This window comes from Haliotis asinina, chromosome 2 (assembly GCF_037392515.1).
Source record: "Haliotis asinina isolate JCU_RB_2024 chromosome 2, JCU_Hal_asi_v2, whole genome shotgun sequence".
Lineage (NCBI taxonomy): Eukaryota > Metazoa > Mollusca > Gastropoda > Lepetellida > Haliotidae > Haliotis > Haliotis asinina.
In genome coordinates this window covers 13379735-13394875 of record NC_090281.1, presented here as the reverse complement: position 1 = coordinate 13394875, position 15141 = coordinate 13379735, and the positions used below count along the sequence as shown (strand labels likewise).

Below are 15141 nucleotides of genomic sequence, written 5' to 3'. Positions count from 1 at the left end.
TAAGGTTGTCATATTCTACTTGTGCAACTGAATTATTCAGCAAACATTAATGACAAATAGATGAAATACTTGCAATTTAGGACAAAGGCAATGTATTACTGGTGTTTATGAACTGTATTTAAATTACACAATGTGACATTGTATTCCCAGGTACTGGTTTAAGAATGTTTTGCATGATTATTTAATATATACTGTACAAACTAAATTAGGAATCATGATTTTTTCAGTGGAATGTGTTTTATAGTGGAGACTGAGAACATAATTTTAAATATCTCCATTAATTTTAGGGACCTCTTTAGTATTTTGCTTAGTATATTTATTTTGTATATATGTAGAGTAAGAAACCGTTTGATATTATACAGCTGACGATATGCACATAGCTGCTACAAAGGTGTATCTGGACTGGTGAAAATGGTGTTACATACTTAGACACAATAAAAATGGATATTCAATTTTTGTAATCTTTGGTGAAGTGGTCACAAAATTCAAATTAAAAAATCATATTTGAGATAATCAAATGTCATTGCATGGGATTAAATCTCATTCATTGTGTTTTGAGACATTTTTTTGTGATTTTGTGTTAAAACTGATAGTGTGTTTTTAATTTGTTTTTCAGTTCATAACATTGTGCACCATGTCAAAATGAATGAGAGTGGTTGGTAAAGGTGTCATTCCAATATATATTAAGAGCTCAGTAGTAATGTGCAGTATACATACTTGTATTTGGAGTTTCTTCTTTTAGTAAAATGAATTTATTTTTTGTTCCATTTTTCATGATTTCAATTTGCTAGGGAAAAGAGGCAAGTGGATTGACTTGAGTATGCAAAGCTTAGTGATCAAAGGGGGATAACTCTGATTAAGACATGGTATCAGCAGATTTGTCAGCATATTGTTGGATGGTAACTCATTCACTTGATATTATTCAGTATGAGAAAGACAAGTTGCTATGACAACAACAACTATGTATATACCCCATCCTGTCAAATTTTCTGATATTGCGAAAATTCAGTGCTAGTCTAATGGCAAACAAGGATTGGTTGAGTACTTAAACCTGACAATTGACCCTTTTTAGCATGTCTGGCGCTTATCATTGGGAGGAATGGGGCCCCAGGTTATAATATTACTGTCTTGCTACACAGACTACATGAAAGTCTTTTGAGCCAGGGATACTCTATAACTTTATAGGCTCCCTGTTTGAGCAAAGCATGTGTAACTACATGCAGAATCAATTTAATTGTCTTGCACTGCATGTGAACTAGCCTTCATCTGCTCTCCCTTTTGCAAACCAGATGGGTTTGCTCATTGCTGTGCACCGTACCTCTTGTAAATGTGTTCTCTGTGCTATCCTTGTTTGCCAGTAGTTCATGTATCTGGTTGGCCATGGTAACCAAAATATTCATAATGATGGTTCAGATCGTATTTAAATATGAATATTTTAAGAAACAAGATAGAAAATTAGGTTTCAATATTAGAACAGTGAACATTCTTTAGCTAATAGAAGTAATAATAGTGAATTGAAATAATGGTCTTTCAAAAATAGTATATGACCATAGGCCACCACTGCGGGACACACAATTGATAAACTTAGCACTGTTTTATCAACTAAGGTGCCTGCTATATGATACGTGGCATGTATGTAATACAGGGGCCATGTATATGACATGCTCCAAGATGCTCCACAGGAGAATCCATTTTAAGCTCTCCCCATTGTTGACTTGATGTCTCTGAACACAATCAAGGACTTATGCAATGAAGCCATTACATTAGACCAGCAATAAATCAGAAATGTGGCTGTAACAGTACACAGCTTCTTTATGTTGGAAAAATGATAAGAATTTGTGAAATGCAATTTTGAATCCATGAAGGAAGGACACACCAACATTCTTTGCCAAAATGTTGATATTAATGTTTTTGAAATAGAATGATATCTAAATTTTTGTGGTCTTGTTAATTTCTTGTAAGAATTAATTTTAAGAACAAATGTTGATTGTGAAAAATGACATGTTCTATTTTGAAAGGAGCTTCAATAAGCATGCTAACAAATGAATACAGGAAAACATTGTAAATACTGAAATGTGTGAATGATCAAAATATTTCACTCTTTTATATGTCAGTTTTATTAATTAAACACTGAACAAAAATAGTCGAGAATCAAGAATATTTTGGGGATATTTGTGATGAAGATTGAACATGCAATTCCATAATAAATATCTGAAAAAAAAACTTTATGTACAGCCATGTTATATGATAAATGAGCAATAGACATTTGTTTTAGTGGCATTCTAAAAGTTGGTGGTATAGAGATGGCAAAAAGTTATGAATGATCAGCTTCTTTATTTTACAATACCGACATTTCGGTATAAGTTCTTATACTGTTTTCAAGCAATAGGCAGATCTATGAAAGATAGTGGTTGGAGTGATTAGACATCTGGCAATTAAATTTGAGAAAAAAGTGATATAATTGTAATTTCAAATTCTTAAATGCCCCCAAACATACAGGATCCGTCTGGACTGAGATACCATTATGCAAAACATCAGGGACAATGATCAAAATCACAGTGTTTATTGGTAAAACATGGCTGCTTCTTCAGCTAAACCATGGAGTAGTTATGAAATATAACTGTATGTGACAGATGTGAGATTGAAAAATATAATATGCCAGTTTGTCATGCCAGACAAGTGGGTTGATATGATGAATATGTCATGCTAGACAAGTGGGTTGATATGATGAATGTCATGCCAGACAAGTGGGTGGATATGATTAATATGTCATGCCAGACAAGTGGGTGGATATGCTTAGTATGTCATGCTGCATATCATCATGATGATCTAGCATATGCTGCTAAAAGAAAGTAAAAGAACACCTGATTCTTTCATTTCACTATAGTTAATCTGTCATGCTATGATAGATCTGGATTAACTTTATTATTGTGAAAGGATGAAATTCTCCTTAACTGATCTGAGTGTAATATAGGAAATGCTTGGCATGCAGTTAATATGATACTCGCCTTTTGGATGGAAATGCATTTATGATCAGCACTTGAGAATAAGGTGTTAATTGTGAGTGAGTGACATTTTACGCTGCCTTTAGCGATATTCCAGCAATATCACGGCAGGGTACACCAAAATGGGCTTCACGCATTGCACCCATGTAACAAATCGAACCCAGGTCTTGGGGGTGACAACCTAATGCTTTAACCACAAGGCTATCCCACCACCCCTAGGTGTTAATAAAGGTGACAGGATGTATATACACGTGCAATGAGAAGGTTAAGGAAGTATGGATCCAATGTTACCATGGGTACACACATCAACGAATGTTTTGTTATTATAGTGGTTTTATTTTAATAAATAATGTCCAATTTACAATCTCGTCACAAAGCAATTATATCTATAACTAGTTGTATTTTTGTATATTTTGAAATTGAGGATTATTAAAATATTCAAAATCATGTTGACTTTGTTGTATGTCACTGAAATGGAACATGTTGATCCAGTGGGTTGTGCAGACACATTGTTGTACCTCAGGCGCACTAATGATTGTGGTTTTGATAACTAGATTGTGTGGTCTAGACTTGATTATTTGCAGGCTGACATGCCATCTAGTTGGAATATTGCTGAGTGCAGCGTTAATCAACAAACAAAACTATCCCTAGATGTGTTAGAATCTGCTTTGGATTCAAATCACATTTACTCTCATTTTGACTGTTTGCAAACACACATGCCTGTAGTGTAGTCATTTTTTTGCTTAAATAGTGTTGAGTTCAACTGCACTGTTTTCAGCTGTCATTAACTGATAAAAGAAAGGTGAACGGAAAGAAAAAATACCCTCTCACTATTGCTTGAAAGTGAAACCACACATTTCATTGTGCTCAGGGATTTTACGAGACTTCACTCATGTGGTGACACACTTATATTCTAGTCACAGTAAGCACTGGTGCAAGAGATAGCAGAAAAATATGTCAAAATGTACAAGGTTTAAATTAATGCTGACTGCAAGGCCCAGAAGAAACGCGAGTCGTCTTATGGTCATGTAGGGTGTCAGATGACCCAAGCCTCTGAGACCTGGAATTGGGCACACCCAATGCTTGTATACTTGGTTCTGTCAGCTTAACTGAGATATGTTTCAAGTGATGACTCAGCTCCACTCGTGGTTGTGTATTTTACGAAAATGGTAACTGTTCAAGAGCTGCCTAAGGTAATGGCATCGCTTAATAGTGCCATCTTTGCTAAAACAAGCAATTGAAATTTATCCTCAATTGGTTCAGTTGTATCCTTTCAGTGATGGCCACAGAAAAGCAGACGACTGGAAAAGCTCAGTAGAGTTTCAGTCAGATAAATGGAATACTGCAGTTATATATGATCGAGGTAAAAGTCTGTAAAGTCCCCCTATGGTTGACACAAACCTCTGTCTCGTACCATATGATTTGTTCAGCTGAATATTTGACTTGCCTTTGAGACTGTGTCGTCGGCAGGCCAGGACGCGCACCTTTTTCACAGCTCTTCGGTCTTGGGAGTGTTTATGGCAGACATGAAGAGGGTATTTACAGATTTGGTAAATCGGAAACAACGTAATTTCCGATGTAATTCCTTATATCGACTTTAATCTGATGCTCCAGTTTTTGTTGAGGTGACTCATGTCATTTAGCCGACGGAGCAACAAACGTTGGCCTTTGGCGATCACCTGGTAGGTGTGACATAAGAGAGACGCTTAATACCTCAGTAAATACGATAAATTGTCGTGGTAGGTGCTGTTATGTCACGCGGTAGAATGGGTGGTCACAGTGGTCTGTAACCCATGCATGGCGACTTACAGGATCGTGATTTGGTTGACACGTGCCATCGGTTCCTAATACTGTGCAGATCGATGGTCAGGCTGTTGATCATTGGATTGTCTGGTTCAGAATGTAGCTGAGATGTTGGTGGATGTTGGGAAATAGTGGCGCACAACTAAACTCACTCACTGCTCTTATTATAGGTATTTCACCAAAGTTGTATCCTCGCACCTTTGATACCTAGAACATTATGACCGTAACATGCGGACATTTTGCGATTGGACTTACTGAGGTTTATTTTATGATGGCAACGTTGAGTAAACGGGAGAGCTTTCAAACAGATTTATTGCGAATGATATCTCTCGAACAAACGTATCATCGACCCCATCTGTCGTCTAATATATGATATACCTGTACGGACTTTTGTTGTTAAGAGTTATGTCGTTTAGAATATACTTAAATAAAGGAATACAGTTAGGTAACATATCAGTCAGTATATGCTTTGAAAGGGTGCTGTTTAGTATCAGATTCAGTACATACTTATAGCAAACTTTGTTATTAAGTATAAAATAGCATATACTTATATGAAGGGGTACCGATAGTGTTGAGTGTTTACTTTGTTATTTAACGCCACACTCAGCAATATTCCCTCTGTACAACCAGGATCTGTAAATAATCTACTCTGGACCAGACAATCTAGTGATCAACGGCATGAGCATCAATCTACTCGGGTGATATCAACTGGTCAATCAGCCTAACCACTCAAACCCGCCAATTACCTCCCACTACATGCGTCGTTTGCCGATAATCAATTCTAAAGCAGATTTTCGTGGGTTTTAGTGTGAAAGGTCAGCTCTCGAAATATATACTCATATGAGTGAGTGCAGTTTTACGTCGCTTCCCAGCATGGACACCTGAAATGGGCTTCGCACTTTGCACACATGTGGGAATCAAACCTGGATCTTCATACCGAACGAACGCTTTAACCACAAGGCTACCTCACCGCCCCTATATACACTTATATGAACTGGGCACGGTAATCATGGGGTTGGTTTGAAATCATTTATTCATTACTTATTAAAAGTGCGATGTCAGCTAAAATACTAAAATATACAATGAGGAAAATAGACTTCGCTTTTCTCGACAGCTTAGGAAAGGTCTGTCATGGTTAATTGATTTAACTTGTCACATTCGGTATATTAAAGGTGTATCTCATACTGTAGGTGTAAATGAACGGTCCATTTTATCACCATAATTCATGTCTGTTAATCCACCGATGAAGCAATGCAATCTAGTAAACAGCTGTTCGTTGTCTTGTAATCAAATATATTGGATAACATCTCTTTGCTTGGCCAACAGCTGCGTGTAGACTGTTTCTATTGGCAGTATTATCCATTGTTTGAAAATAAGTGAACTTTCCGTTGCATATTTTTAAAGTTTTGTTGTAGTTTTCTTTGTACCGCAAGGATTGTGACAGAATGTGGAAACTATGTAGACGCAGTTCTGTACTACAAAGGTTGATGATTGTTCTTGTCAGTTTGTTTCTATGGGAACAGGGGAAATACGTACTCCGTATCGTCAGTAAGGCAATACATCCACGGGTGATGGTTATGAAAGGTAAACCGGACAAGGGATTGCATGGTTTGCAAATGGTGAACCGTTACAACTTTCAACAAGATCGGTGAGTGAATGTGTTTTGGGGATTTTATTTTATCTTTCGTCTCTTTCTTTTAGATGTGTTCTTAGGCCTCGTAACCACGTGATTCATCATTTTATATACGATTTGTTTCTTGTATAACGCCAGCAATATTCCAGCTATATGGCAACGGTCTATAAATGATCGAGTCTGGACCAGACAATCCAGTGAAATAGTGTGTGTCCTAATTCAGTGAGAAGCACCGGAAGAAACAATTTCTTAAATGTTAAATTACTCCAAGGCGTTGAATAAACGATGTTTCTATTTCCCCTCAGGAATGTTCCTGGAGAAGTGACAGGAGACAACAGGCAGCTCACTGAGATGTATCATCATATGCTAAATCAACATCCTCCGCCAACTGATCAACGTTTCAACTTTAACACAAGTCACAGTCGAACTGTACCTTTAACACGAGACATGCCGGATGTGAGGTCGAAACGATGCCGAGAGATGATTTACAACACCTCCACACTATCAAAAGTGTCCGTCATATCTCCATTCTACAACGAGGACCTTACTGTGTTGCTACGTCACGTTCACTCACTCATACGTCACTCACCACGTGACCTTTTACGGGAGATCCTGTTGGTTGATGACAATAGCACGTTACCATATCTCGGACCGGACCTGGAGGAATATTTTAAAATTCTTGACCCAAGAATCAAAGTTGTTCGCAACACCCGCAGAGAGGGGTTGGTGAGAACTCGAATTATTGGTGCCAAAGCAGCAAAGGAGGAAGTTGTCATATTTCTGGACGCGCACATGGAGTTTAATGTTGGTTGGTTGGAGCCTTTGCTGGACAGACTTGTGAGCCAATCAAAACTAGTGGTGCAACCCCACGTGATCACTATTTCTGGCATGGAGAGGGGAATGCCGGAGCCAGTGATGCGAAGCGGATTCGGGTGGGACATGAGGTAGAACATGCTTTGTAACATCTTCACATCGTCATCTAAATAATAAACCGTCATTAGCATCGATGTCTAAGCCCCCTTCTCCCAACCTCAACCCTCCCAAAAAAACCCCAAACCCCCAAACAAACAAAGAAAAAACAGTAAATAAATGAATGAATGAATGAATGAATGAATGAATGAATAAAACACCTCCATCCGCCATGCTGCCGGCAGAGTAGGACATGCTTAACCACTTCGCAACTCATGTAACTCTCATTCTCTGGCGCTGAATTGTTACATTGCAAATATTATAGAAGTCCGATTAATCAAAGAAATTGTAAGGAGTGTGAAATACACGATGGGCAGATGCCTTTCAAATATTTGATTGATACATTTACTATTTTCCAGGATGTCCATGTATTTTCTGCCTTCCTATCTACAACAAGCCTACACCACTGCTGATGTGCCTATTCCTACGCCAGGCTTAGTCGGATGTGCTATTGCAATGAGAAGGGACTACTTTTTCGAAAATGGCGAATTTGATCCTTATTTGGAACTGTGGGGTGGTGAACACTTCGAGCTATCCTTCCGCACGTGGATGTGTGGAGGGCGAGTTGAAATAGTTCCATGTTCGAAAGTGGGTCACATATTTCGAAGTCCACCTTACGTACACTCTAACGCTGCACGTGATATTATAACTAAAAATATTTTCCGGGTTGCCGAAATATGGATGGATGACTATAAGCACATCGTGTTCTCGGCTATAAGAGGATGCTGTCAGAAGATGATCCAGATGCCTACCTTTCACAACGGTGACAGAATCGAAGAGCGGAGACTGATTCGTAAGACTCTAAAATGTAAAACATTTGACTGGTACCTGAAGCATGTTATCCCCGAAGCTGGGATACCGTCTACTAATGCCTTGTACTACGGGGAGGTCATGAATGCCAATACATCATACGCTTTAGCAGTGACAGATAAAAACGAACTGGGTTTGACGAAAATGCAATTGCCCAAAGGTGTTAGTTTACCAGGAATATATTTTACCATTGACAGGTTTGGTAGATTTGTCCATGACAATAAATGTGTTTACACAGATACCCAAACGCAGGCATTAAAACTCAGTGACACAAATTGTTATGTAGGTCAAAATAATTCATCCTGGTCGATGGATCCTGACAATTATGGACAAATCGTGTATACCGGAAGTAGGGGGCGGCTGTGTCTCGCGCATGTTTTAACAGCGCCTCCAGCCATCGGATGGGTTGAGCTGCAGCTCTGTGACAAGAAGAACAGATCGCAATTATGGAGGTTTACTTATCAGTTTGACTGGAAACATAAATGACACCTCAGTGTTTTCATAAATACTATACATTTTTCATCACGTTTTACTATGTAATAAACTACTCTTTTGATATTTTCGACCAGTGTCACATGTGAATATATTTGCATGTTGTATTTGTGTGTGTTTACGTAACATATTTCTTTGTTCTTTGTTTAGAAGACCTCTGAAAGTGTGTTCTTTATTTTGCTGGGCTGCTTAGATGAAAACAAGTTTCTCCAATTATTCATCTGCTTCATAATTCGCCAAATGTATGTATGCATGCATGTGTGTGTGTGTGTGTGTGTGTGTGTGTGTGTGTGTGTGTGTGTGCGTGCTTGCTTGCGTATGTATGTATGTATGTATGTATGTATGTATGTATGTATGTATGTATGTATGTATGTATGTATGTATGTATGTCTTAACATCTGGTGGGGCGGTGGGGTAGCGTAGTGGTTAAGGCATACGCTCCTCACGCCGAAGACCCGGGTTCGATTCCCCACATGGGCACAATGTGTGAAGCCCATTTTCTGGTGTCCCCCGCCGTGATATTGCTGGAATATTGCTAAAAGCGGGATAAAAACTTCACTCACTCACTCACTCTTAATATCTGGTCTGTGTTTGTCATCTATACGGCAGGTGGCATACTTTATAGATGGCGACTTGTGTAATATGTTATGAAGGACGTTTTGTAGATGGCGACTTGTGTAATATGTTATGAAGGACGTTTTGTAGATGGCGACTTGTGTAATATGTTATGAAGGACGTTTTGTAGATGGCGACTTGTGTAATATGTTATGAAGGACGTTTTGTAGATGGCGACTTGTGTAATATGTTATGAAGGACGTTTTGTAGATGGCGACTTGTGTCATATGTTATGAAGGACGTTTTGTAGATGGCGACTTGTGTCATATGTTATGAAGGACGTTTTGTAGATGGCGACTTGTGTAATATGTTATGAAGGACGTTTTGTAGATGGCGACTTGTGTAATATGTTATGAAGGACGTTTTGTAGATGGCGACTTGTGTAATATGTTATGAAGGACGTTTTGTAGATGGCGACTTGTGTAATATGTTATGAAGGACGTTTTGTAGATGGCGACTTGTGTAATATGTTATGAAGGACGTTTTGTAGATGGCGACTTGTGTAATATGTTATGAAGGACGTTTTGTAGATGGCGACTTGTGTAATATGTTATGAAGGACGTTTTGTAGATGGCGACTTGTGTAATATGTTATGAAGGACGTTTTGTAGATGGCGACTTGTGTAATATGTTATGAAGGACGTTTTGTAGATGGCGACTTGTGTAATATGTTATGGAGGACGTTTTGTAGATGGCGACTTGTGTAATATGTTATGAAGGACGTTTTGTAGATGGCGACTTGTGTAATATGTTATGAAGGACGTTTTGTAGATGGCGACTTGTGTAATATGTTATGAAGGACGTTTTGTAGATGGCGACTTGTGTAATATGTTATGAAGGACGTTTTGTAGATGGCGACTTGTGTAATATGTTATGAAGGACGTTTTGTAGATGGCGACTTGTGTAATATGTTATGAAGGACGTTTTGTAGATGGCGACTTGTGTAATATGTTATGAAGGACGTTTTGTAGATGGCGACTTGTGTCATATGTTATGAAGGACGTTTTGTAGATGGCGACTTGTGTCATATGTTATGAAGGACGTTTTGTAGATGGCGACTTGTGTCATATGTTATGAAGGACGTTTTGTAGATGGCGACTTGTGTAATATGTTATGGAGGACGTTTTGTAGATGGCGACTTGTGTAATATGTTATGGAGGACGTTTTGTAGATGGCGACTTGTGTAATATGTTATGAAGGACGTTTTGTAGATGGCGACTTGTGTAATATGTTATGAAGGACGTTTTGTAGATGGCGACTTGTGTAATATGTTATGAAGGACGTTTTGTAGATGGCGACTTGTGTAATATGTTATGGAGGACGTTTTGTAGATGGCGACTTGTGTAATATGTTATGGAGGACGTTTTGTAGATGGCGACTTGTGTAATATGTTATGAAGGACGTTTTGTAGATGGCGACTTGTGTCATATGTTATGAAGGACGTTTTGTAGATGGCGACTTGTGTCATATGTTATGAAGGACGTTTTGTAGATGGCGACTTGTGTAATATGTTATGAAGGACGTTTTGTAGATGGCGACTTGTGTCATATGTTATGAAGGACGTTTTGTAGATGGCGACTTGTGTAATATGTTATGAAGGACGTTTTGTAGATGGCGACTTGTGTAATATGTTATGAAGGACGTTTTGTAGATGGCGACTTGTGTAATATGTTATGAAGGACGTTTTGTAGATGGCGACTTGTGTAATATGTTATGAAGGACGTTTTGTAGATGGCGACTTGTGTAATATGTTATGAAGGACGTTTTGTAGATGGCGACTTGTGTAATATGTTATGAAGGACGTTTTGTAGATGGCGACTTGTGTAATATGTTATGAAGGACGTTTTGTAGATGGCGACTTGTGTAATATGTTATGAAGGACGTTTTGTAGATGGCGACTTGTGTAATATGTTATGAAGGACGTTTTGTAGATGGCGACTTGTGTAATATGTTATGAAGGACGTTTTGTAGATGGCGACTTGTGTAATATGTTATGAAGGACGTTTTGTAGATGGCGACTTGTGTAATATGTTATGAAGGACGTTTTGTAGATGGCGACTTGTGTAATATGTTATGAAGGACGTTTTGTAGATGGCGACTTGTGTAATATGTTATGAAGGACGTTTTGTAGATGGCGACTTGTGTAATATGTTATGAAGGACGTTTTGTAGATGGCGACTTGTGTAATATGTTATGAAGGACGTTTTGTAGATGGCGACTTGTGTAATATGTTATGAAGGACGTTTTGTAGATGGCGACTTGTGTAATATGTTATGAAGGACGTTTTGTAGATGGCGACTTGTGTAATATGTTATGAAGGACGTTTTGTAGATGGCGACTTGTGTCATATGTTATGAAGGACGTTTTGTAGATGGCGACTTGTGTCATATGTTATGAAGGACGTTTTGTAGATGGCGACTTGTGTCATATGTTATGAAGGACGTTTTGTAGATGGCGACTTGTGTAATATGTTATGAAGGACGTTTTGTAGATGGCGACTTGTGTAATATGTTATGAAGGACGTTTTGTAGATGGCGACTTGTGTAATATGTTATGAAGGACGTTTTGTAGATGGCGACTTGTGTAATATGTTATGAAGGACGTTTTGTAGATGGCGACTTGTGTAATATGTTATGAAGGACGTTTTGTAGATGGCGACTTGTGTAATATGTTATGAAGGACGTTTTGTAGATGGCGACTTGTGTAATATGTTATGAAGGACGTTTTGTAGATGGCGACTTGTGTAATATGTTATGAAGGACGTTTTGTAGATGGCGACTTGTGTAATATGTTATGAAGGACGTTTTGTAGATGGCGACTTGTGTAATATGTTATGAAGGACGTTTTGTAGATGGCGACTTGTGTAATATGTTATGAAGGACGTTTTGTAGATGGCGACTTGTGTAATATGTTATGAAGGACGTTTTGTAGATGGCGACTTGTGTAATATGTTATGAAGGACGTTTTGTAGATGGCGACTTGTGTAATATGTTATGAAGGACGTTTTGTAGATGGCGACTTGTGTAATATGTTATGAAGGACGTTTTGTAGATGGCGACTTGTGTAATATGTTATGAAGGACGTTTTGTAGATGGCGACTTGTGTAATATGTTATGAAGGACGTTTTGTAGATGGCGACTTGTGTAATATGTTATGAAGGACGTTTTGTAGATGGCGACTTGTGTAATATGTTATGAAGGACGTTTTGTAGATGGCGACTTGTGTAATATGTTATGAAGGACGTTTTGTAGATGGCGACTTGTGTAATATGTTATGAAGGACGTTTTGTAGATGGCGACTTGTGTAATATGTTATGAAGGACGTTTTGTAGATGGCGACTTGTGTAATATGTTATGAAGGACGTTTTGTAGATGGCGACTTGTGTAATATGTTATGAAGGACGTTTTGTAGATGGCGACTTGTGTAATATGTTATGAAGGACGTTTTGTAGATGGCGACTTGTGTAATATGTTATGAAGGACGTTTTGTAGATGGCGACTTGTGTAATATGTTATGAAGGACGTTTTGTAGATGGCGACTTGTGTAATATGTTATGAAGGACGTTTTGTAGATGGCGACTTGTGTAATATGTTATGAAGGACGTTTTGTAGATGGCGACTTGTGTAATATGTTATGAAGGACGTTTTGTAGATGGCGACTTGTGTAATATGTTATGAAGGACGTTTTGTAGATGGCGACTTGTGTAATATGTTATGAAGGACGTTTTGTAGATGGCGACTTGTGTAATATATTGTGATTGACATTTCAGTATAGGTTCTTATACCGTTGCCAGACAAGAGGGCTGTAGTACTTCTCTCTTGGTTGACAACGGTTTAAGAACATGTGTTGTGTGGGTAGATCATTGACATCCTGGACACGGTTGCTGTACCACATTTTGATTACCATCATCTGAAACACAAGTCTTCATGGACCAGAAAGCTGAGCCAATGGTGTTTTCAAAAGGCGGTAGCAACTCTTACTAGGCCCGCGAGCACTCCAGATCTCAACCCTATACAACATTTGCATCATTAGGGGTCACAGAGCGGATCAGAGAGATTCTCCAGTGCAGACTCTTGATGTACTGGAAGAAGCCCCCTACCAAGTTATTGAATACCTCAACGCCCGGTTCAACGTCTGATACAGCCAAGAAGAAGGAGACTGCGGGATGTTATCGCAGTGGACGGAGCTTACACAGGTATTGACACTGTACTCGGGTGTTGACAGTTATGTTATAAGGTCAAAATTGCATCCATGATGAATAGTGTAGTACAGATCATTGACATTGGAGTTGCTATTTCTAGAGATAAGATTAATACCCAATCGTCGGGAAAGGACAATATGTCAGTAGTTGAATAGAATAGATTTATTAAGAATGATTCACTAATGGGAGTTAATGGAATTTTCCCGATCACGAGGCATACGTGAGACCATGGAATGATGTAACTTTTAACAAATCAGAGGGATTGAATAGGGTCATGTGACAAGGTTGGAGCAGGTTCGACAACCTTAAAAAGATCTCGTCAGCACCAAAAGCAGTGCGGGAGCATATTGCAGATTTGGCAGAACGCTAGGATTGTACATTTCCATAGTTGGGACATAACTTGCTCCATCCTGTCCAGGCCACGATATTGTGTAATGAAGAAAAGGATCGAGTAAACCTATGTGAGTATAGAACCTTGTGTTGAGTGATTCCTGGTATGCAAGAGGACCAGTACATGAATGTTATGTGTTAGTTAGGAGTCCCGGTCGTCAGACCACTCATTCTTGATGTAGCAGCCCGGACGGACCAAGCGAGTATGCAACCACAGCTTACATCACCCACGACAAGTCAGAACGGCCATCGAATCAGGTAACTGGTAATAGGGTTACTCACACCCAAATCGCCAGTTACGACAGTTATTTGATTTCTTGAAGATTAACATCTGTAAAATGGCCACACTTCTTAATATCACACGGCCATAGTTATCAGCAAAATCAGTCAATCTTTTGCGTTTAGAATTTCCATTTGATTATTCCTTCAAGGCAAATTGATCTAGGTAGTAAGTTATAGTAAGTTCATATGCAATGGTTGATGGTAACACAGTGACACCTTGAAAAATATGGGGAGTTGCGATACTTCTTTCCCATGTGTATAGTCACATCATTACTGTAAAACAGTCTGGTTTCTGACAGCTCCTGTCGTTAGAGCCTTGGGATGGATACACCTGCTGGCTGGACTTGTGTTTCCGGTTTTAGGGTTCGAATCACTGTTCAGCTTATTTCTGTTAGTAATTGTGCTTGTTTATTGTACTCTTAACCATACAGAGATTTTTGAACGTATTTTTTGGTTATTTATTTTTTTGTTTATTACCCGTGTTGTGTGAAATGTATTTACAAAAAAAAATTAAAACATGTACTGTTATACCTCATCCTGAGGGCTTTCTGATAGTGATCGGTATAGCTCTCTCACTAGAGAAACCAATTTTCTATGACCACGCAGAGCAAGTTTCAATACAAACGTTACAAGGACTGGCTTCGTTCAGGTTATTTTATATAAAACTGCTTATCATGGTAGATGACTGCAAGCCAAACTAAGTTAACAATTTCTTTGACAGTTGACTTAGACTTGGAAGTTGAGAATGGGTGAATGTGATCATTCTTGGGAATGTTTGCTACAAACACCTGAAGATTAATTGCAAACACCTGCGTGCAACTTCACGTGGATCAGATTTATTTGTGTTTCGGGAACTGGACGGCACCGAATAATAGAAAACATAACCATATAGCATTTGAATGTAATAGATGATTTAATCTCAGAAGCCATTAAAACTGACCG

At 38.6% G+C, this 15141-nt stretch overlaps 1 protein-coding gene across 1 annotated transcript; it reads left to right on the top strand.

Annotated features, from left to right (window-relative positions):
* Positions 1–6888: 6888 nt before the first annotated feature.
* Positions 6889–8706, top strand: LOC137273884 (polypeptide N-acetylgalactosaminyltransferase 11-like). The gene is made up of 2 exons (XM_067806783.1): positions 6889–7385; positions 7770–8706. Exons 1-2 carry the CDS (start codon positions 6889–6891, stop codon positions 8704–8706), a joined length of 1434 nt encoding a protein of 477 aa, XP_067662884.1.
* Positions 8707–15141: the final 6435 nt, after the last annotated feature.